The 24110-nt window shown below is 39.5% G+C and overlaps 1 protein-coding gene across 2 annotated transcripts in view; it reads right to left on the reverse strand.

Annotated features, from left to right (window-relative positions):
• Positions 1 to 467: 467 nt before the first annotated feature.
• CCDC81 (coiled-coil domain containing 81) overlaps positions 468 to 24110 on the reverse strand; it is a 38586-nt gene continuing 14943 nt past the window's right edge. For both annotated transcript variants that reach the window (XM_030332084.1, XM_030332085.1), the window contains 11 exons: positions 23538 to 23617; positions 20945 to 21069; positions 18691 to 18814; positions 15653 to 15746; positions 14905 to 15051; positions 13660 to 13764; positions 13345 to 13517; positions 12048 to 12126; positions 11611 to 11831; positions 3335 to 3460; positions 468 to 934 (listed from right to left, as the gene is read on the reverse strand). In XM_030332084.1, the coding sequence (XP_030187944.1) occupies positions 793 to 934; positions 3335 to 3460; positions 11611 to 11831; positions 12048 to 12126; positions 13345 to 13517; positions 13660 to 13764; positions 14905 to 15051; positions 15653 to 15746; positions 18691 to 18814; positions 20945 to 21069; positions 23538 to 23617 (1416 nt within the window). In that variant the 3' untranslated portion in view covers positions 468 to 792. The remainder of the gene's footprint in view (positions 935 to 3334; positions 3461 to 11610; positions 11832 to 12047; positions 12127 to 13344; positions 13518 to 13659; positions 13765 to 14904; positions 15052 to 15652; positions 15747 to 18690; positions 18815 to 20944; positions 21070 to 23537; positions 23618 to 24110) is intronic.

Consider the following 24110-nt stretch of genomic DNA (forward strand, 5'->3'; position numbering starts at 1 on the left):
CTGAGGTAGTAGGACGGGGGAGGGGGAGCAAGGGTAAAGGATGAAAGTGCATGAACAAAGTTTTTGGTTTAAAACACGCATACCTTAACTGGAAATCAGCCCTTTAGCAGAAAGATATTCCTCTTCCACAGCACATGCAGCTCAAGCACGGAAGCAAGGGAAGCAAGGAGAGAAGGCGGCGGCACCAGGCAGGCCAGCCAGGCTCCTCCCACAGCACCCAAGTAGCCCAACAATAAACCTCTAACGGGATGCTTGACCAGAAGGGCACCAAGGCAATGATATCCCCGGAGGTCCCAACAAAGCTCCAGGTGTGTCTTCAGCTAGAAAACTCAGAAAGCGTTGCTCTGATCACCTGTGGCAAATAACCTAATCTACCTCTAGAACGTTCGCGTATGCAGTTCTCCGGGGAGGGAGGTAAGATTTACCATTATGCACAGTCACATGGAAAATATTTATTACGACACTATTCATTATACATGGAAAAAAGGATAAAGTTTTTCTGTCTTATCTATGCTGCTGGGTCAGCAGCAACCCTGCGGCCAGAATGAGGCTGGGTCCCTGTCCCAGCCCCCATGGCGGCAGGGTTCTGTGGGGCGGGGGAGGAAGGTAGGTGAGGAGGCCCTGCCTATGTGAATTCAACAAGGGGTTAAAAAGCAGTCTACTCCTGAAAGGACCAAAACAACACAATAACTTTTTCCCTCCAAAGTAAAAATCAGTAGTTTCGCCATCATGCCTCCAACATTTAAAAGATAAAAATTTTCCGGAGGAAAACATAGATCCAAGCGGTGGGTTTTATGAAAAGAACCGCGAGCCAGGCAGGTGCTGGTTGAATGGCCACACGTTGCTCCTGCCCTTATTGTTGGTGCTCCTCTGGCACTGCTTGCAGCGCAAATATCTCTCGCACTGGTCCAGGATAAAGAGCTTGTTTGCAGACCTGAGGAGAGGCAAGGACAGGCGGTCATTATTAGGGGCTCCCTGAGTCCGTGCTGGGGCCTAGCTTAGAAGCCTGTGCCGCAGAAGTGATGCAGCAGAGAAGGCACATACCTACCATCTAGGAGCTTAATGCCTGCCTGTGAGGGCCCACCTGCGAGGGCCCACCTGCCATCTCTCCCGTCCACACGGCTTCCTGCAGCTCACCCCAGCTTGGCATGTTCTGCTGTTGGCATGTCTGCTATTTCCAGTAAATATAAGACTTGGTGCCTTCACAACCGTCTGACCCCAGCGCTTCTCTCCAGCCCCACCCACCTAAACCCTCAGAAAAAACATAACTTGCCCAAGACCACACAGCCAGCAAACAGGTGTCTTCAAAGCTTTGCCATGTGGATACACTTTTATCTGTCAGGCTCTCGGGGGAAAGACAGCATTGAGAGGCAGAGCAGGCCATTAAGCTGCTGGTTAAGTTAAGCCCCAGCAGACAGTTAAGAGTAGACTTATAAGGTAAGTCTAGGTGTCCAGAGCCCTCTGGATGGTTAAGGGTAGGAGAGGGGGTGGAGACAAAGAGTAGGAGGACAAAAGGGGCTCAGAGCAGAGATGAAGTGATGGCAATAATTGATTTTGCATGTCAACAATTTTTCTTGATTATGCAGGACAGTCCCTGGTGTGTTCCCCTACCCTACCAACATTTCTACATGACTGGCATTCTGTAAAAAGGAGCATCAAGGACAGCCTTACAAGGTAAAAGAACAAATAATGTTAGCAGTATTCAGGGGGGCCTACCTGGCTTGGTTTGGTGTTGGGATGGAGTATCATGTGCTAACTGCATTCATGGGAAGTTTGTTTTTGCTTCTGCTTTTTTTTTTAACAGCAACCAATTCCTTCTTCCTAACCTGCTCCTGCTTGAGGCCCTGCCCACAACTTGGCTTCGGTCTTCAGGTAACAGGATTGCTCTGCCATGTCCCTGCTATGTCCCTGCCATATCCTGACACTCAAGGTTGTTTCCTATGTCTCCTCTATCCTTTATCACCACGTTGGCCAAGCAATCTTCCGAAATCCAGCAAGATCTCCCCAGCATTAATGTCACTGCCTTTTACCTGCTTTTCCCCAACATTAAGAAAATGCCCTGAGGGGCGCCTGAGTGGCTCAGTCAGGTAAGCATCCAACTTCAGCTCAGGCCATGATCTCATGGTTCATGAGTTTAAGCCCCACATTAGGCTCTGCACTGGCAGTGAGTTCTCTCTTTCTTCCTCCCTCTCTGCCGCTCCCCCAGTCATGCTCTCTCACTCTCTCAAAGTAAACAAATAAATAAGCTTTAAAAAAAAAAAGGAAAATGCCTTGAAACCCCAGTGCCCCTTCGTCTTCTCTAAGCCAAACAACCCCACTTCTACTTTGGAACTTCATTGCTACATCATCCCTCTTAGTCCCATTGTAACAAAATATGGGTTCTACCCATTAGAAAGACAGGTAAGAGATGCCTTAAAAGAATATCTTGGAACAGAGTTACAAACCAAGACTTATTATGACAAATTTTAACTATGGTAAAAATTAGTTGATATGTGGGAATTTAAAATATTATTTTGGTATATTCAGGATTTAATAACATGTGACTACATAGGCTTGGTCTGTTCAAGTTTTAACATACTATGAAATCATACCTTACATTTGTAAAATATTTTCTTTTTTTTTAAGTGTAATGTTTTTCCATCTCTTTATTTGATCACAAAATTCCTGTGTTAGCTATGTCAGGCAGGTGTTTACTTTCTTCATCTTACAAATAAAAGACAAAAAGATTAGCTGCCTTTCCAAATTTAGTATTAATTCTCAAAGCCATGACTAGAGTCCTTGACTCTAGATTGTCAATCGGTAGCTGGGAAGAGGGGATATGGATATAATACATTTCAGGAACATGGTCTTGGGTTGGTTCTGTAACAGGCATTTCATTTTCCCAGTTGCCAATCTTACAACCCCTTGACTCTGCTCTTAAATGACCATTCTGTCAGACTTGGATGTGTCCAGATAGAAACTCCCTCTCCCTGTTTCCAGCTAGTTATTTCCAAGGAGAATTCCTACCCTCCCCCACCCCATGCTTCCCTACCCTCCACAATATGAAAATAAACTACCCTAAACAGAGGCAAAAATTAGGGCAAATATGGCAAGCATATAACACACATCCCAGCATTCTCCAATCCCATATCCATAGCAGACATTTCGAATACATCACCACAGCATTTCCTACTGAACCCAGAATTCTTTTCTCCACCAGGTTCACTAGGTAGCCACTGCTAATCAATGGGAGTTGGCACTGGAAACCTGTGTGCCATCCCAGGATTCCAGGAAAGTAAAGAAGGAGTGGAGGGGGTTTCTCTGCAAAAAACTTCTGGTTCCAATTGGGTATTACCGCTGGAAAGCCTTCTCCTCCATGTCCCGCTGTTTCTTCATTGCGGTGCTCCTTTCCCAGTCCTTCAGCAAGCTCTCGTTCATTCTCTTCACCCGCTCCATCTCAGCCTTTCTGTCTGCCAGGTGTCTGGAGACAACAGCAGAGTCTGGTTTTGTTCACAATCACAATACCAGGGAGGGCATGCACCCACCCTGGAAGCCCCATTCCTTTATGGTAGATTACCCAGAAGACATTCTGGTTTTGTTCACTACTCCTTGAAATACACTGAAAGGAATGAACATTGAGAAAAACACTAAAAATATTATAGGTCTCAAATAGTTTACTGGTCTGGGACCTTTCATCTTCAATTCTGGTTTAAATTAGCAGGATTGAAACCTTTTTCCAATGAACAAATTCAGCCTTTAAAGCCATTAATTTCCTTTGAAGCTAATTTAACTAATCTGAAGAATCATCTCAAATGGATTTCCTCTACTTTAGGTTTCTTTCCTTTTATTCCAGTCACTCAGCTGTCAGTAATCAGCCCGAATTGCTACAGGCATGTTACAAGGCAAAGTAGACAGGAATACAAATGAATGGCTAGAAACAGGGAAAGAAACAGAAGTGACTAGGCAAAACAAAATGAAATCAAGAAAGTATGTAACATTGTGAAGAAGGTTCAGAAAAAAAAAAAAAAAGAGGAATGTCTGGTCAAAGTAAAGACATCAAAGAAGTAATTATGGTGTATCTCTCTTCAAGTACCATTTCCCAGAATTCCCAATGAAAAGTGTCTCTATTACTAGTCTCCAGACACGTAGCCACTGCTGTTGTGAATCATCTTAAACCTGGTTCAAATTATTTATATGTGTCTATTTGCCAGACTGAAACTCTTACCTTCAGTTCTCATTAAAGTCTAGAAAGGACTTCACTAAATGTGCAGGTTGATTTAGCCTGCTCTGCCAGGCTTTGTATTACAGGCAGCCACTGCCACTAGGTGTCAGGACCCTCTGATAAAAATCAGTAATGGACTGTGTGCTGGTTTGCTTTTCCTAAAATAAACATGGCCACGTTTTCCTCCAAGGAGCATTGAGCAATTCAGCTATTGTGTGGTCATTATAAAGATTAAATGAGATAATATACAGAAAGTACCAATGCCTATAACACAATGAGAGCTCAATGACTAAATGGTACCTATTATATATTTCTTTCATAACCTTTTTTTCCTTTTCATAGTGTTTTTTAATTGTAACACAAACCACATAAAGTTGACCATCTTAAAAAATTTTAAGAGTACAGATACATAGCATTAAGTACATTTGCATTGTTGTGCAACCAATATCCAGAACTCTTTTTTTTTTTTTTTTTTTTAATTTATTGTCAAGTTAGCTAACATACAGTGTAAACAGTGTGCTCTTGGTTTTGGGGGTAGATTCCCATGATTCATCGCTTACATACAACAGCCAGTGCTTATCCTAACAAGTGTCCTCCTCAATGTCCATCACCCATCCCCCCCATCCCGGTTCCCCCAACAACCCTCAGTTTGTTCTCCACATTCAAGAATCTCTTATGGTTAGCCTCCCTCTCTGTTTGAAAGTATTTTTTAAATAGTTCTATACTATTTTAAATAGTATAGAAACTCTATACTCATTAAACAACTTCTCATTTCTCCCTCCCCCTAGTGCCTAGAAAGCACTGTTCTACTTTTTCCATGAATTTGACCACTCTGATAACCTTATAGAAGTGGAATCATACAATATTTTGTATTGTATTATAATGACTGGCTTATTTTACTTAGCATAATGTCATCAACGTTCATCTGTGTTGTAGCATGTGTCATAATTTCCTTCCTTCTGAAGGCTGAGTAATATTCCATTGTATGCGCGTTAACACATTTTGTTTATTCATTCCTCTGTGGCCAGACATTTGGGTTGCTTCCCTTTCTTGGTTTCTGAAGGCTGTTATGAACATGGGAGCGCAAATATCTCCTCAAGATCCTATTTTCAACTCCAGCAAAAAAACTACTAGAACCGATAAATGAATTCAGTAAGGTCACAGGATACAAAATCAATGTACAGAAATGTGTTGCATTTCTATACACTAATAACGAAGCACCAGAAAGAGCAATTAAGAAAATAAACCCATTTATAATTGCACCAAACTTAACCAAGGAGGTAGAAGATCTGTACTCTGAAAACACTGATGAATGAAATTGAAAATGATACAAACAGGGGCTCCTGGGTGGCTCAGTAGGTTGAGCATCTGACTTTGGCTTGGGTCATGATCTTGCGGTTTGTGAGTTCAAGCCCCGCATCGGGCTCTGTGCTGACAGCTCAGAGCCTGGAGCCTACTTTGGATTCTGTGTCCCCCTGTCTCTCTGCCCACCTCTGCTTGTGCTCTCTCTCTTTCAAAAATTAATAAACAAAAAAAAATTTTTTTAAAGAAAATGATACAAACAAATGGAAAGACAGTCCATGCTCATGGACTGGAAGAACAAATATTGTTAAAATGTTCATATACCCAGATCAGTCTATAGATTTAATGAAATCCCTATCAAAATACCAAAAGCATTTTTCACAGAACTAGAACAAATAATACTAAAATTTGTATGGAAACACAAAAGGCCTCAAATAGCCAAAGCAATCTTGAAAGAAAAAAAAATCCCAAACCTGGAGGCATCACAATTCCAGACTTCAAGTCATATTACAAAGCTGTAGTGATCAAAACAGTATTGTACTGGCACAAAAAATAGACACAGAGATAGATTAATGGAATAGAATAGAATGACCAGAAATAAACCCACAAGTGTGTGGTCAATTAAACTTCAACAAAGCAGGAAAGAATATTCAATGGGAAAAAGTCTCTTTGACAAATGGTATTGGGAAAACTGGACAGCGACATACAGAAGAATGAACCTGGACCACTTTCTTACATCATACACAAAAATAAACTCAAAATGGATTAAAGACCTAAACGTGAGACTTGAAACCATAAAAATCCCATAAGAGAGCACAGGCAGTAATGCTCTGACATCGGCCATGACATCTTCTTAGATATGTCTCCTGGGGCAAGGGAAACAAAAGCAAAAATAAACTATTGGGACCATATCAAAATAAAAAATATATAAAGAACTTCTACAACTCAATACCAAAAAAACAAATAATCCAAGTAAAAACTGGGCAGAGGATCTGAACAGATATTTCTCCAAAGAAGACATAAAGATGGCCAACAGATAGATAAAAAGATGCTCAACATCATTCATCAGCAGGGAAATGCAAATCAAAACCACAATGAGCCATCACCTCACACCTGTCAGAATGGCTAAAATCAAAAACACAAGAAACAAGTGTTGGTGACAATGTGGAGGAAAAGGAACCCTCATGCACAGTTGGTGGGAATGCAAATTGGTGCAGCCACTGTGGAAGACAATATGAAGGTTCCTCAAAAAATTAAAAGTAAAACTACCCTACAATCCAGTAATCGCATTACTGGGTATTTACCCAAAGAATATAAAAACACTACTTTGAAGGGATATATGCACCTCTATGTTTACTGTAGTGTTATTTACAATAGCCAAATTATGGAAACAGCCCAGGCATCCATCAATAGGTGAATGGATAAAGAAGATGTGATATGTGTGTGTGTGTGTGTGTGTACATATACACACATACAATGGATGTTATTCAGCCATAAAAAAGAATGAGACCTTGCCATTTGCAACAACACAGATGCGTCTAGAGGTTATAATGCTAAGCAAAATAAGCCAGTCAGAGAAAGACAAATACCAGATGACTTCTCTCATAAGTGGAATTTAAGAACCAAAACAAACAAAAAAAGGGGGGATAAAGAGAAAACAAGAAACAGACTCTTAATTATAGAGAACAAACAGGTGGTTACCAGAGGGAGGTGGATGGGGTATGGGTGAAATAGGTAAAAGGGATTAAGAGTACACTTACCTTGATAAGCAATGAGTAATGCATGGAATTATTGAATCACTATATCGTACATCTAAAACGTACAATGTTATATTACACTATATGTTATGTATAACATTTCATGTTAACTATACTGGAGTGAAAATAAAATAATTTTTTAATTTTCTAAAAAGGATCCTGCTTTCAATTCTTTTAGATATATACGCAGAAGTGGAATTGTTGAATCATATGGTAATTCTATTTTTAATTTTTTGAGTAACTGCCATGCTGTTTTCCATAGCGGCTGCATCATTTTACATTCTCATCAATTGTGCCCGGGGTTTCTATTTCTCCACATCCTTACCAACACCTACTGTTTTCTGGGTTTTGATAGGAGCCATCCTAACGAATGTGACCCTAGTATCTTTCTCTTTTTTCTTTAGTTTTAGTTTTTGCGTTTGTTTTTGCTTGCCTTAGTTTTCTTTATCTTTCCTTTTTACATCATAATTGCATCTTAATGGTTTTGTCTACCACTGAATCGACAGTTTTCTTCCTTTCTAATCTTTTGCATAGTCTAAAAGAAGTACTTGTTAAATGTTTCATGGTGCATGTGGTATAAGAAAAATCTATAATTATTCTTGATTTGGACATTTCACAAGACAATCAAAGCACAGATTTTATAATACAAAATACATGATAGCACATTTGATCTTTGCATTTGTGAAACCTTAAGATGTTATTCTGCAAACATATGTTTTCTTTGCATAAAGCCCTAGGGGGAAGAAAAGATAGCCATCTTACCTGTATACATTACAGTGATATATAGATCTTAAACAGTGTAAGATTTTTTCTTCCATCTACATAAATGAGTTGCAAGGAGAAAAATGAACAATTTGCTAACTGCTTACTTCATTCAGACTGTCATAGACTTGGCCTCCAGGATGGATATGTGATTGGAATTAAATTATTAAATTGTGTAATACAAAACACAGCTACATTTGCAATCTCACCATCCTACTTTGCTACCTTTATTCACTGGAGTTGATTTTGCTACCTTTATTCACTGGAGTGGAGAATCCCTGTCTCTCAGGTCTAGATAAGTAAATATTCAGTAAAACATGAAACACTTCTTAGCTTGGAGAGGCACACATTTAGTTAAAAGCTAAATGACATCTATTCCAAACAGTACAAACAATGACAGCTGACAGCCGAATAAGGCTGACCTGCCCACGGTTCAGAAAGTGGAAACAATGTGTTAGTAAGCAGCTATCTCACTGTGGCTTTGATTTGCATTTCCCTAATGATTAGTGATGTCGAGCAGCTTTTCAAAAGCTTTTTGGCTATAATTGTATTCTTTTTAAAAGGATAGTTTAAAAATTCAGTTTAATTTAGATGCTAAGAAAGTGAGAAAATGAAGTGGGGCTACAGGGGAGGCAAACTAGGATTCCCACAAGACTGCTGTTGGAAGCAAATTGCCATACCTTTTTAGAAAGCAAACTGTCAGTATCTGGTGACATTTAAAATGTGCCATACGCTGGCATCCAGCAATTCCACTTTTAAGATTTTATCCAATGGAAACAAAAGAACCAGTATGAAGATATATATTAAAAATGTTTAATGCAAAATTGTTGTAATAGCAAACCATCTGGAAACAGAGTGAATGTTCATCAATAATGCAAAAGTTAAATTATAGCAATCCATATTATAGATATCATGCTGTTTTTGAAGAAGAATGAATTTCCTTTCTATGTACTGATCTGATGAACATGAACTAATGATGCATTATTAGGTTAAAGAAAGATTGGGCTGCAGAGTAATGTGTAAGATCTCACAGCTCTTATTTTCATTTACAAAAATGGAAGGAAAAAAATATGCATCTTATTTGAATATATTTGTAAAGAATAGAAAAAAATATAGAAGGCTAGGGGGAGATTATTAACTTTTTTTTAATCTCTCCACCAATTGACTTTTTTTTTAAAGTTTATTTATTTTGAGAGAGAGCAAGAGAGAGCATGCGGGAAAGGGCAGAGAGAAAGGGAGATAAAGAGAATCCCAAAAAGGCTCCCTACCATCAGTACAGAGCCCAACATGCGGCTCAAACTCAGATACCACGAGATCATGACCTGAGGCAAAATCAAGAGTCAGACACGTAACTGACTGAGTCACGCAGGCGCCCCACCAATTGACTTATTTTAATAAGCATAATTTGTTATATTTTTTATAAACAAAAGCAGAAGAGTTTAAAGAAAAAGAAGTAAAAATACTTTAGCAGGCCTGTTTGTTTCATAGTGACTAAATGATCCCCTCTGAAAGAAAGTGACCCTCTACTTGCCGTAGGAGGGCCTCAGATGACATCCTGAGATGGACCAGAGACAGGGAAGTTGGAAAAGAAAAGTGAGAGAATATGGAATAACTAGTAAAGGATATAGAAACAGGAGACAAGGACCTGACCCCTACAGAAAAGGGGGTCTGGGACCAGAGCTTCAACAAGAGAGATAACCAAGTAAAGACCTCAGTTCATATTTGTTCAGAGCTTTGCGGTTACCAAAAACGTTCTCAAATACATACTCATATAATTCTCACAGTAAGGAGAGGTAGGGCAGGTATATTATCCTTATGTTTCATGTGAGGAAAAGAGGGCCCGAAGAACCCTGTGTGTGTGTGATTTGGCCCAGGTCGTGGAGGTTGGAAGTGGACAGAGTTTAACATCACTCATCATCAGAGAAATGCAAATCAAAACCACAATGAGCTATCACTCTATACCAGTTAGAATGGCTAAAATCAAAATGACAACAAACAACAGGTGCTGGTGAGGATGTGGAGACAAAGGAACCCTTGTGCAGTGCACTGTTGGTGGGAATACAAACTGGTGCAGCCACTATGGAAAACAGTATGGAGCTTCCTCAAAGAGTTAAAAATAGAACTACCACAGGATCCAGTAATTCCACCTTTGGGTATTCACCCAAAGAAAATGAAAACGCTAATTCAAAAATATATATGCACCCCTAAATTTATTGCAGCATCATTTATAATAACCAATATGTGGATGCATCCAAGCATCCATCAATAGATGAATGGATAAGAAAAATGTGGTGTATATATACACACACACATATACACACACCGTGAAATATTACACTGCCATAAAAAAGGATGAGATTGTGTCATTTGAGATGACATGGATGGACCCAAGGAGTTTTATGCTAAGTGAAATAACAAGTCAGTCTGAGAAAGACAAATACCATATGATTCTACTCATGAGTGGAATCTAAAAAAAAAAAAAAAAAATGAATAAACAAACAAAAAAGCAGAATCAGCTCTACAAATACAGAGAACAAACTGAAGGTTGCCAGAGGGAAGGGGGGGGGTGGATGATCAGGCAAAATGGGTGAAGGTGAGTGGGAGATACAGGCTTCCAGTTATGGAATGGTAAGTCATGGGAATAAAAGGCAGAGCATAAGGAATACAGTCAATGATATTGTACTAGCAATGTAACGGGACAAATGGTAGCTACACCTGTGGTCAACATAATGTATAAACTCATCAAATCAAAAAAGAAAAGAAGGAAAGGAAAGAAGGGAAAGAGAAGGAAAAGAAAAGGAAAAGAAAGAAACTGGGTGTTTGATGTTTGAATTTAAAGGTATTTGCATTGATAAGGCATAAAGTCCTCCTCTGCCTACGTTGCCACCTTCACCGTCCCTCACCAGCCATCATCAGTGCAGCTTACTACATGAACGGTTCTTAGGAGGAAGAGGGTTTATTGGAGAAACGACCCAAGTTTCATGTCTGTGTCTAGTTGAGAAAAATAGCTGCTTTGTGGCTCACATTGTATTTCCAACAAGTGGACAACTCTTTTAAGAAGTTGTACTGTAGGGGCGCCTGGGTGGCTCAGTCGGTTAAGCGTCTGACTTCAGCTCAGGTCACGATCTCGCGGTCCGTGAGTTCGAGCCCCGCGTCGGGCTCTGGGCTGATGGCTCAGAGCCTGGAGCCTGCTTCCGATTCTGTGTCTCCCTCTCTCTCTGCCCCTTCCCCGTTCATGCTCTGTCTCTCTCTGTCTCAAAAATAAATAAACGTTTAAAAAAAAAAAAAAAAGAAGAAGTTGTACTGTAAAGGGAAGGAAAAATATGGAGAGGTAACTGGTGAGAGGGGTGGATCGAGACTGGTTGGTTGGGTTGTTTTTTTTAATCAATAACCTTTCTTCATTGAGTGAATTGTGAGGACGAAACAAGATGAAGTTTGACGGATAATATTTTGTACATAGTAACTCCTCAATGTGTTCACTATTATTATTGTTTCTGTGCTGTTGTAGGAGAAGGAGAGAAAGAGAAGGGGAATGTGGAGAGGGGAGCAGGAGAGGAGGAGGAGGAAGAAAGACCTGGGGTCCCTTACTCTTTTTGTGTCCTCTGAAGCATCTGCAAATCCTGCTTCTGGCCCACCAGGTGCTGCATGATGGTTCTTCTTTTCTGGCTAGCAGCAGTCTCCATCTGGTGCTTCATGTATTTCTGGTCTCGCTTTCGCTTTTGCACCATCATTTCACTCTCATCCTTAGCAAAGATGGGTTCACAAAGCTCTGGCTCAAACGTGGACATTTGCATGGATTTATTCTTTATCTGAAACAAGGACACATATAATACAGATCAGAATGATACCAGGCAATAAACCTTACACACAACAGTGTAGCATAGTAAAATACCAGTCCCTTAGAGGCAGGAACAAGGGCTGCAAAAACCACCAAATGGGTAACACACAAGGCTACAGTTTTTATACGTATTTTTAGAATGCTACTGCAGAACTGCAGAACTTTGAAATAACAGTTGTCCCCTTACCTGTGCATCCAAAGCTCTCTTATAACACTGGGTGTCTTCCATCTTATCTCTGATGTATTTGGCTCTCTGTGCATCAAGTCTAGCAATTAAAGATAAGAGGAGGCGGGGGCCACGTTCGTTATTGTCTTCAGTAATACAGATTAACATCACTAAAATGTATTTAATAAGTATCAATAGGAGTGAGAGCCTGGTAAATAAAAAGTGGCATTTCTTTCTAGGAGCTTCCATTTTAAGAAAGAAAGGAGTAATTCAAATGCATAGGCTAGTGGACAATGTGTTGAATAGAGGACAGACAGGACAAGTGTAAGCAGAGGAATGACCGTTTTGTCCAAATTCACTACCACTAAGACAGGTCCTCCTTCACCCTCCCCCCACCCCTGTGCTTTAAAAAACCGTGACAGGAAAGCAGGAAGTGTCTATTTCTTCTACAAAACGATTCACCATAAGACTCCTTTTTAAGAAAGTGATATTTCCTATTATAAATTATGATTCTGTTATATGCAACCTAGAGGGAACCCATATGATCTATAAAGCGAGTATAATGGAACATAAACATTTTGTAGAAAAATAATTTTTCAGTCCCAAAAGCTAGCTTATTATTTGTTTTAGGAGTCTCTCTCACACTACAGTAGCCTCTTTAATTTCTCTCCTGACCTCAGTAGTAGAAGTGTGACTCGCCCTTAGGCAGGTTTGAACTCTGACCCTATCCCAGACCTCAGATGATCTGAACAATACCAATCAGATTCTCTTTCCTGAATATTCAGAATTGAGACTAACATTCATCCAGGTTTGAGCTGGAATAAAGATGATGTCTACCAAGGAGCTATGGGGGTGAGCAGAGGGAAGGATTCTTTACATGACTTTTTAGTCCTTGATTCTAGTCCTCTTAGATCCCCTCTCCCCCACATTCCTGTCCCCGGGTTCCCCTGTGAGATACCGGTACTGACATTAAACCACAGCTTTGACTTGAGATTGACTGGGAATAGCTGGGAATAGTGCTTGTTCAAGACAAGTCCCCTCCTTCATCTACCAGTATTAGTGATCACAAAACAATACAAAATGATTCTCTATAATTAGTTATAGATTGGTATCACTATAATGATAATTATAATAATGACAGCTTTTTTCATTTTTCTAATGAAATGTAATGCTGTGGTACTGGCTGCCAGCTGGGTTGGTTGGCTCAGTTGGTTATAGTTGTGCTAATGAAACTACCAATGCTGATTGAATCCCACATGGAAACAAGCTTCACGTGAAAATTCTGAACCCGTTTTTAGAGCCTGTCAACCAGACTCACTCCTCTGTGAGATGCTTTTGTTCTAGGCGGCCCATCAGCTCTCTGTTTTGTCTTTGCTTTATTTGCTTTTCCCGTCTGTTATCCATTTGTTTCAGGAGACTTTGGGAATATTCTTCTTGTTTAAAAGCATTAATCTCAGAACTGAGTGGCCGTTTATCAAATAGGAAAGATTTCTGGAATGAAGGAGAAGCAATTCATTTACTTTAAAATACCAAAAAGCAACAAAGAATAAAGGTAGTAATTCAGAAAACTAAAATCCATGATTAACTTATAGTATTTGCAGGTATTAGCAACAGAAATTTTGAAAAGACTCACACAAAATTCAGGTTTCTCCTTCTTGTGGATTCTTATAGCTTCAGCAACTCCAAGATTATAGGCAGCATTTTTTTGATTCTGTGCTCTATTAGCCAGATTTCTCATCTTTGAAAACAAACAAACAAAAAATTACGTACTGAAAATACAGCCTTTAAAAATTTAATTCTAGGGGCGCCTGGGTGGCTCTGTTGATTGAGCGTCCGACTCCGGCTCAGGTCGTGATCTCGCGGTCTGTGAGTTCAAACCCCACATTGGTCTCTGTGCCAACAGCTCAGAGACTGGAGTCTGTTTCAGATTCTGTGTCTCCCTCTCTCTCTGACCCTCCCCTCTTCATGCTCTGTCTCTCTCTGTCTCAAAAAAATAAATAAACGTTAAAAAAATTAATTCTATTACATTATAATAATCCAACTGAGGTAGAAACTCGCCTTTTGGAGGCAATGGTACTTTCTATAAAGCTTCATAGATTTATAAAAGTGGGTTGGGGGGCGCCTGGGTGGCGCAGTCGGTTGGGCGTCCGACTTCAGCCAGGTCACGATCTCGCGGTCCGTGAGTTCGAGCCCCGCGTCAGGCTCTGGGCTGATGGCTCAGAGCCTGGAGCCTGTTTCCGATTCTGTGTCTCCCTCTCTCTCTGCCCCTCCCCCGTTCATGCTCTGTCTCTCTCTGTCCCAAAAATAAAAATAAACGTTGAAAAAAAGAAATATTTAAAAGTGGGTTGGGGAAGGTTTTTTTTCTTTTTTCCTGTTTTGCGGCTTTAGGCAGCACCTCTGTGGGGATCGCAAGAGGGAATGGAAGATTTCTTAAGTGGTTACCTGGTATCACAAATGCAGGAAACAGCAGTATGGTCAACTATGGGAGACCACAGAAATCTGGACAGTGCAAATATGGGGGTACCATCCTCTCTTTGCTTGCTTGAGATAGGCCATAGATTTGAAGGGGAAAGCCTTGGTTATGTTGTATTAGAAATCACAAATAAAACCATATAAATCCAGGAGTTCCACCTTTAAAACTAAGTCCTTGGGGGTTGGGGAGAGGGAGAAATCAGTGGCAGGTACAAACATTCAGCTGCTTGGACATTCATCCCATTGTTGCTCACTATTATGAAAACTTGCATACAACCCAAGTTTTAGTCCAACAATAAGGAAATGATTAAATACATTACAGTACAGACATATGATGGGGCATTTAACGTGGCCCTTTAAAATCATGTTCCTACGGTCCCATTCTTCAGTCGGAGTGTTGAACTACCTGGTGTTTCTGGAGCTCCTCTTGATCCTTCATCATTTGATACTGCCGAATGTGTTGCTCATTTTCTCTCTCCCCTCTCTTCCTCTCACTGCTGTGGTGTCGTGGCAAATTGCGCAGCGCTCGTTGCAAACACACATAACACAATTCCTACAATACCGAGTTTGAAGACAAACTGAGTTTTTTGCCTTTTACTTGTTTTCCTTCACATTCCCTTCACAAGCTTTCCAGAGACTGAGTATGTCAAGCAACATACTCTATAAACGAATGTATTGATGGCAATTAGAAACATGAGTCTTGCAAAGTGGGCTCCACAAATATCCAAGAAGATTTACTGAACTCTCATTTGATCAAAAGTATTTATAGCAGGTGGGCCTGGGTAGTTCAGTCAGTTAAGTATCTGACTTTGGCTCAGGTCATGATCTCTCATGGTTTGCAAGTTCGAGTCCTGCATTGGGTGAGCCCCACTTCTCTCTCTCCCCCCCCCCCCCCGCCCTTGCTCACTGCACCCTCTCTTTACCTCAAAAAAGAAATGTATTTGTAGCAAGTGAAAATTAGAAAGAGATATACCAACCCTACTTGTGTTAACCCTAGTAGATTTTAATAATAGATATGTTTATTGGAGTCTAATTTGGGGTCCTGAGTATTTGAACCATATCCATACATTGAAAAAAAAAAAGCAATTCCCATAACTCTTACTGAGAAACAGAAGTCAGAAACAGAAAGAGAACTTTGTTTGAAGACACTGTACCTGCCCTGCCTTAGTATGATCCTGGCAACCAGTGGCTGGAGAAATGTGATGCTTCATTTTATTGTAATCTTTCAAATAACGTGGAGATGATAAGCTATAAAAACAGTGCAACATGAATTAATGTTTAAAAGTCTGACATGAGCTATGATAATTTGGGAAGCAAGTACAAATATAAGGGAAAGAAAAATAATCTTAGCAATCTTTCTCAGAGGATCTATATGTATTGAGGTTAAGAATCCATGGTTTGTGTCAAATAAACTGGGGTTTGAATCCCAGCTTTTTTGCTTACAAGTTGACTGGCATTAGGCAACCTGGGTCATCTTGCAAAAAATCTCAGTTACCAATGCTATGAAATGGGTATAAAATGTATTCATTCTACAAAATGTATTGTGCTTATTATATGCACTATTTTAGGCATGGGAGATGCAGTAAAGAACAAAATATACAAAAAAAAATAAGAAAAAGAAATCCTTGTCCTTATGGAATTAACATTCTGATAAGAACTGACAGCCTGCTGATAAACAAGTAAGTCAATTCAATAGTATATGTGATTGGGTGGCTCAGTCAGTTGAGCATCTGACTCTTGATTTCGGCTCAAGTTATAGTCTCAGGGTTGTGGGATTGAGCCCCACATCAGGCTCTGCTCTGAGTATTGGAGTCTGCTTGTGATTCTCTCCCTATCTCTCTGCCTCTCCCCCGCTCACACACATACTCTCTCTCTCAAAATAATAAACTTATTTAAAAAATAGAATGTGTGAAGGTGATAAATGCCCTACAATGCTGGAGGGATGGAGTAGTTAACCATAAAACAGAACGCCCATGTAAGATGTACCAAGAAGGTGATATTTCAGTAAATAGCTGAAAGAAGGAGGGGTTAATAATAATCAAATATCTGATGCAAAAAGCATTCCAGGCAGAGTGAATGAGTACAAAGTCCTTGAGGTGGGAGTGTACCTGTGCTCAAAGTAGCCAGTGAAAGATGAGATAGCAGACAGAAAGTAGGAGAGAGATCAGAGACCAAACAGGCTCTTGGAGGCCATGGCAAGGGCTCTGGCTTTTACCCTGGGTAAGAATGGAATCCATTGGAGGGTACAATGTCCAGTATTAATAAAACTATGGAGAAGACAGCAGTCCCTCATATTTCTGCTACTGGGAAGATAATTTGATATAACCTTCCTGAGAATAATTGGTAGCATGTATCAAAGGCATGAAAAATGGGTTCATCTCTTACCTCTAAAATTTTACTTTAAAGTTTTTATTCTATAGAATATTCAGGTGCATGCAGAGAATTATGTGTAGCTATATTGTCACAGTATGGTTTATAATATTAAAAAACTAAAAATAATCTAAATATCCAAAAGGAGATGAGTTAAACAAAAGGTTTAATTAATGAAATGATGTGCAATTATTTGTTCATGTTCTGGGACATTCAAAGCCATGGGAAAATGTTAACCACTTATTGTTGAGTATAACAAAGTTTCATATGATATGATCTCAGTTGTACTTAAAATGTGTGTATATGTTTCAAATATAAATATATGTATAATGGGTGATTTTTTTGTATCTATTCCTTTTCTCATTTTTCAAAATTTCTGTGATACACATTACACACACACACACACACACACACACACACACACACACACACCCAACCATTTTTTGGTCAACATCTATAGGAAGCCTCCACCAATAAGCCCTAACAATTAATTACTCCCTCCTCCTTGCAGCTCCTGTACTTTCTTTTGTTGTCTTTACCATGTGTACTACTTCTTTAGTGTCAGTCTCCCTAAGAGACTGTTTATATGTCTTTTATATGTCTTACAGCTCTGTGTCTTTGGTGTCTAAAGTAATGCCCAGCATACTGTGGTGCTCAGTGTCTGTTGGATTGAACTAAATTCCAAAGTACAAGACATTTAATTCACAATTATCTTTCATAACCATGAGATTATTCAAAACAAGCATGCCCAGGGTTTTGAACATGACTTTAGTACCACAGAGTGCATAAATCACACATATGATAGCTGATACATTGTGACACATTAACAAATTCAAATTTGCTAGCCCAGTGCAGTGTAAATAATCAATGCTCAATAGATAACTTGAGTATGGTTGACTAATTTGAGGTTTTAAAAAGTGTCCTACTTGGGGTGCCTGGGTGGCTCAGTCTGAGCATCTGACTCTTGATTTCAGCTCAGGTCATGATCTCACAGTTCCTGAGATCGAGCCCTGCTTGGGATTCTGTCTCCCTCTCTCTCTGCCCCTACCCCACTTGCTCTCCATCTCTCAAAATTAGTAAAAGATAAACTTTAAAAAAAAGTGTGTTAAAAAAAAAAAAGAAAATAGAAATCTTTTGGGGTGCCTGGGTGGCTCAGTCAGTTAAGCATCTGACTCTTGATCTCAGCTCAGGTTACGATCTCATGGTTTGTGAGTTCAAGCCCCACATCAGGCTCTGCACTGACAGTGTGGAGCCTGCTTAGAATTCTCTCTCTCCTCTTTCTGACTCTCCTTTGCTTGCTCTCTCTCTCTCTCTCTCAAAACAAATAAGTAAACTTAAAAAAAATGAAAATAGAAATCTTTTGACATAACATTGTTAGAAGACATGACCATAATGAATTGTAATACATTCATTCATTCAAAGAATGTTTATTGAATGCCAGCCATGTTTAGCAAAACTGCTTTCCAATTTGATCCAAATAATGAAACTATGTTATATCATAATATCCAAGCACTCAGAAAACAAGGGAAATTTTCCCAAATCCACAAGAGAGTTAGATATTCTCTCCCCTGTGCTATTTTGTTTCCACCTCTGTCATAGTGTTTATCCTACTGAGTCATAATTTATCACTCTATGTATGCCTGGCTTTCCCACTAGATTATGAGCCCTGACTGAATCTATTATCCCAATCACCTAACAGGTAGAATGTACTCAAGGATACAGAATGAAGGAATGAATAAACACTCATTTAAATTCCCTGCATCAAGATATAACTCAAAAATATATTTAGTAACAGACACCAGATAAAATACCAATGCATTACCTTTCGCGGTTCACACTCTTACCACCACTAACATTCTGCTCCGCCGTGTTTGGAAAGCTGATGTTTGTCACTTTGAAAGGAGAGAGAGCATGTTTTTCTCGAAGTCTCTTGTGTGTTATGATCTCTGTAAAATGAATGAAACCAAGTTTCCTTTCAACTTTAAATGGATGGTTTTGTACTTAACTAATTTTTAAATTTTTTTTTTCTTTTTCAACGTTTTTATTTATTTTTGGGACAGAGACAGAGCATGAATTGGGGAGGGGCAGAGAGAGAGGGAGACACAGAATCGGAAACAGGCTCCAGGCTCTGAGCCATCAGCCCAGAGCCTGACGCGGGGCTCGAACTCACGGACCGCGAGATCGTGACCTGGCTGAAGTCGGACGCTTAACCGACTGCGCCACCCAGGCGCCCCGTACTTAACTAATTTTTAAAACTCATTATTTTACCCGGGAAAATTTATATATAAGATACATTTCTTATCTTAAATTATTGTCCCTTGCCCTAGTGTGATTCAAACAAATATTTTTTTGTATATTTATTACATGCAAGACACTGGCTAGTCACTTTAGAAAATACAAGAGGCAAGTCTTTGCCCTTCAAGATCTTTCAAAAGATATACAGAAAGTTCTCAACTTAATAATGGTTTGACTTATGATTTGTGACTTTGGCTTTTGATGGTGTAAAGTGATGTGCATGCAGTACAAACTGCCCTTTGAATTTTGAATTGTGATCTTTCCCTGGACTAGTGATATGTGACACAACATTCCCTTGGGGGATGCTGGGCGGCCCAGCAAGCTGCAGCAGGCAGCCAGCCACAGTTAGGAGAGTGAACAAGCGATACACTTCCAGCTATTCTGTATCCATGCAACCAGTCTGTTTTTCACTTCCAGTAGTCAATAAGTTACATAAGATATTCAATACTTTATTATAAAATAGGCTTTGTGTTAGGTGATTTTGTCCAACTATAGGCTAATGTAGGCTAGATGACACATTTCAGACAGGCTAGCTATAATGTTCAGTAGGTTAGATGTATTAAACACATTGTCAGCTTATGATAGTTTCAACTTATAATGGGTTAACCTGAACATAACCCCATCGTTAAATTGGGGAAGATCTATAGTTGTAGAGAAAAATAAGATATAGACAAAAACCCCAAGAGCTCTCATCATGGAGGTCTTATTACGTGCCTACAATGCTAAGTCGCTTTGCATACATTGCATAAATAGCAACTCAGGGCAATGATGAAAAACGTCTACATTCCAGTTGATGGTGCTATCTTTAAGGGTCTGCCATGTTTAGAGATGAAAGAAGACACTTCAGAATCCAGTGATGAGAGAAGTGTTCATGGAGTAAGTGCGATGTAAAAATGATGCTAAGAGGTGAGTAGGATTGGGCTAGACTATAAGAAAAGGAAGGACATTCTAGGCAAGAGAAAAAGAATGAACAAAAACATGAAGTCAGGGAAGGACAAGATGTGTTAGAAGGACATAAATAGACAATTCTGCTCAGAGAAGGAATCTATAGGAAACAGTGACAGATGAGGTTACAGACACAAAAGCATGTGAATATTAGGCTAACAGTTTACATGTAATCCTGTAGGCCACATGTTGCAAAAACAATATCCACAAGCCAATGTTTACCCACTGACATGGGTTTTTTTTTGGCTCTATCAGCATTTTTTGCTTCAACGTCAATTAGTGTGTTGCCTACAAAGCAATAATCTCCTAAAGGAAGTTTCCAAAGGGTGGCATGGCAACCCCTAAGGATCCCTAGGATCCTTTCCAAAAGTCTTTGAAATCCTAGGATTTTCTTCATATGCTTCAACCAACACAAACATATAACAGATTAAATGAAGACACAGATATGAAAATCTAGCCACCTTATATTAAGCCAAGTATCAAAGATGCAAAACTTCCATTCTCCATTTTTCATAAAAATTATTATTTATGCTAACATGTCACCCTATCATGTTAAATGCAACCCACTTCATGCATTTACATTATCTGACTGGACCCTGTAGGCATATGAATTTTGACCTCTTTAAGTAATGGGGAACCAGCAAAGAGATCATAGTCTAAAAGCCTGAGAGTCAAAAAGTGGTTAAGATGAGATACAAGATTCCAGGAATAGAAGATATATGTTAGAAAGAAGAATACAGTAATTATTCATGATTCTAACTTTATTTATTTTGAGCATAGAAGTCACTAAGCAATATGGCTGGGCTACCATCAATATGGTAGCAATATTGGCCTACCTCTGACGACTTCTTTGCTTGGATGGTCTTTTAATTCGCACTTCTCTTGTCCATTCATTTCATTTTCATCTTCCTCTACAATGGTCTCCATAGGTGGTTTTTTGTCCAACGTCTTGATCTCAATCCTAGAAACAAGCCACGATGTTTACTGCTCTGGGCCTGAATAGGTGAATGTGTGAACTTTCAATCCTTAGAAGCAACCCAGATAGCTATCTGGTTCTAAAATACACCCACTTCTCTCAAGGGGGGAAGTGCTTTGATTTACTGAGGCTCTCTTTCAGGCTAAGTTTGGGAGCCAACCAAGACCTCCCCTCTCAGTACTGAGGCCTCAAAAGCAGCTCTTATGGAGATAAATTGAGGGATGTAAGCTTTGGGTTTGGTCTCAGTTTGAACCCGGCTGTCTTTTCTAGTTCTGTAACCGGATGCATAGAGGTGACAGTGAAAGGTGGCTGTTGGATGACTTAAAGGCAAAGATTCACAGCCTGGTAGGCAGAGACCAAAATATGCCCAGAAATAACTGCTCCTCCCCTCCCTCTTTCTCCTCCCCACAGCTCCATCCTTTCCTCCAGGCAAAAGTGAGGGACTTGCAAAAGCACAATGGGGGAATGGATGTGTTCAGCTGGTGCATGTAGTTGTAGGTTTTCTGTGGTCTCAAGTATGGAGTGCTGGGTTAGAGGTGTAAGCAGGAGAGAGGGCAGTGGGGGAGGGGTGGTACTTCCAGTAAATTCAGGGACCAAACTTCACATGAATAAAACATCTACAACTATTTTGAGTATTTGAGTTCTCCGGTCCATCTCTAGGCTCTCTAGTTAACAGGAGCTTCCATCTCTGTTCTTGACCCATTGCAATTATTTCCCTCCTGTAATGCTTCAGCCAAAATATGTCCAAGGGGGCAGCCAAATTTGCCTTCCAAAATACAATCACAATAAAATTATTTTGAATCCATTGATTTATTTTTAATGAGTAAGGCAACATGGTACAATGGAAAGAATAGTGGAACAGTCAGGGGCCATGGTTTTATTTCTAGCTTGGCCACTCAGTTGTTTGTCCATTTCATCCACAATATTAAGGGTCTAGACTAACTAATCTCTAATGTTTATTCTGACCCTCACACTGATTTTGAGGTATGTCATACAGTCCTTCCTAGAGGGGGTTTTTCCAAACCAACTAACACAGGAGGATGTCACAGATTAAAAAACCATGAGAAAATAATACTCTGGGAAGCTGGTTGTTATTCCCCAAACTTCCTCCACCTGAAAAGTGTAATAGTTAATGGCATAGCAATTAAGATTAAGAACATGATTAAGGGTACACAATGAGTGAGTGACAGCTAAACTGGGGGAGAAAAAAACAAGTCTCCTGACTCCTATTCCAGTATTCTTTTTAAAAATTTTTTTTAAATGTTTATTTACTTTTGAGAGAGAGAGACAGACCATGAGTAGGGCAAGGGCAGAGAGAGAGGGAGACACAGAATCCAAAGCAGGCTCCAGGCTCCATGCTGTCAGCACAGAGCCCGATGCAGGGCTCAAACCCACAAACCACGAGATCATGACCTGAGCCAAAGTTGGACACTCAACTGACTGAGCCACCCAGGTGCCCCCTATTCCAGTGTTCTTAATACTGCACCATGTTGTTTCACTTATTAAAAGAAAAAAAAATTAAAATTACAATTTTGCACCTCTATAAAATGGATAAAATTAAATACACATCTCAAATAGCTAAAGTGAAAATTAAGTGCAATAATATTGAGAAAGTGCTTAATAGCATCTGACATCTACAGTAGTAAATATTCCATAGATGACAATTATTATTATTATTATTGTTATCAGTATCATTATTATAATCATTGTCAGCAGCCACCACTAAAACCCACTGCACTCTTGGGATAAAGTTGTTCCTTTATTCTACCTTATCTCTCTAACCACTTGAATGGTAAGAATCAGAGCTCAGACAGGTGAGCTAGACTGCAGAAAGAGAAAGCTAGTTCAGAGGAAATGATGGAAGGTAGAGGAAAGCCCAGAAGATGAGAAGAATTGCACTAATATTGCAGGGACTAAAATTGATGGGAGGTAGTATCAGAGTTTCTAGGGAGCTAAGAGTAGTTTTAAAAATGAATAGTCTAGATGGACCTAGAGGGTATAATGTTAAATTAAATAAGCCAGACAGACAAAGATAAACACCATATCATTTCACTCATATGTGGAACTTAAGAAACAAGACAAATAACAAAAGAAAAGAAGAGTCAAACAAAAAAGCAGATTCTTAAATACAGAGAACAAACTGGTGGTTTCCAGAGGGGAGGTGGGTGAAGCATGGGTGAAATAAAGGGGATTAAGAGTACATTTATCATGATAAGCACCAAGTAATGTATAGAGTTGTTGAATTATCATAAATAAAAATAGTCTAACTGGCCATTGCTTTCTAACTTAACTATGGAAAGTGTATGCAACAAATCCTTCTTTGCTGGAACACTGAAAGAGAGAGAACACTAAAAGGAGCATGAGCCAGAAAAGATGAGAAACACTACCCAATCACATTAATAAATCAACAAGGATTGCTGTGCCTGGAGGAACCTGTGGAGCAAAACACTGACCTTGCAAATGCACACCCACACTTGGATTGCTTCTCTGAGCTCTCTCTGCTGGACAACACGGAGTCCACAGTGCCAGGCCTCTGGAGGACAGAGAAAGAGAAAGGTTATGCTTCGGGCAGTGGTCTAGGACACATACAAATCAAAGCTATAGGTAGTCTCAGAGGCAAGGCTACCATGATACTCTCTATTGTTATTTCTTATTTATTTATTTATTTATTTATTTATTTATTTATTTATTTATTTATATTTTTTTAGTGCTTAAAGTCTAGAGCTTAAAATCCAAAGAGGAATTATCTCATTTATCACCGTGGATAGTCCCATACCAATTCCACTGATGCTGCCTTTTCTCAAACCATTTCCTCTTTGGAAATTACCTTCAGAGTTGATGACTTCTTTTATACATCTTTAAGAGGAGAGCTGACTTATTTGAAACTATGAGGAAAATGAGCAAGGAAGCCAATTCCACTCTTGACCCAAATAACTCTAAGAGAAGGGTAAGAGAAGGGCTTTGAAGTCACGTGGATTCATGTTCACATCCCCACACTGTTAAGTTATGTAACCTTAAACCCTGAG

Source organism: Lynx canadensis, chromosome D1 (genome assembly GCF_007474595.2).
Source record: "Lynx canadensis isolate LIC74 chromosome D1, mLynCan4.pri.v2, whole genome shotgun sequence".
Taxonomy (NCBI): Eukaryota; Metazoa; Chordata; class Mammalia; order Carnivora; family Felidae; genus Lynx; species Lynx canadensis.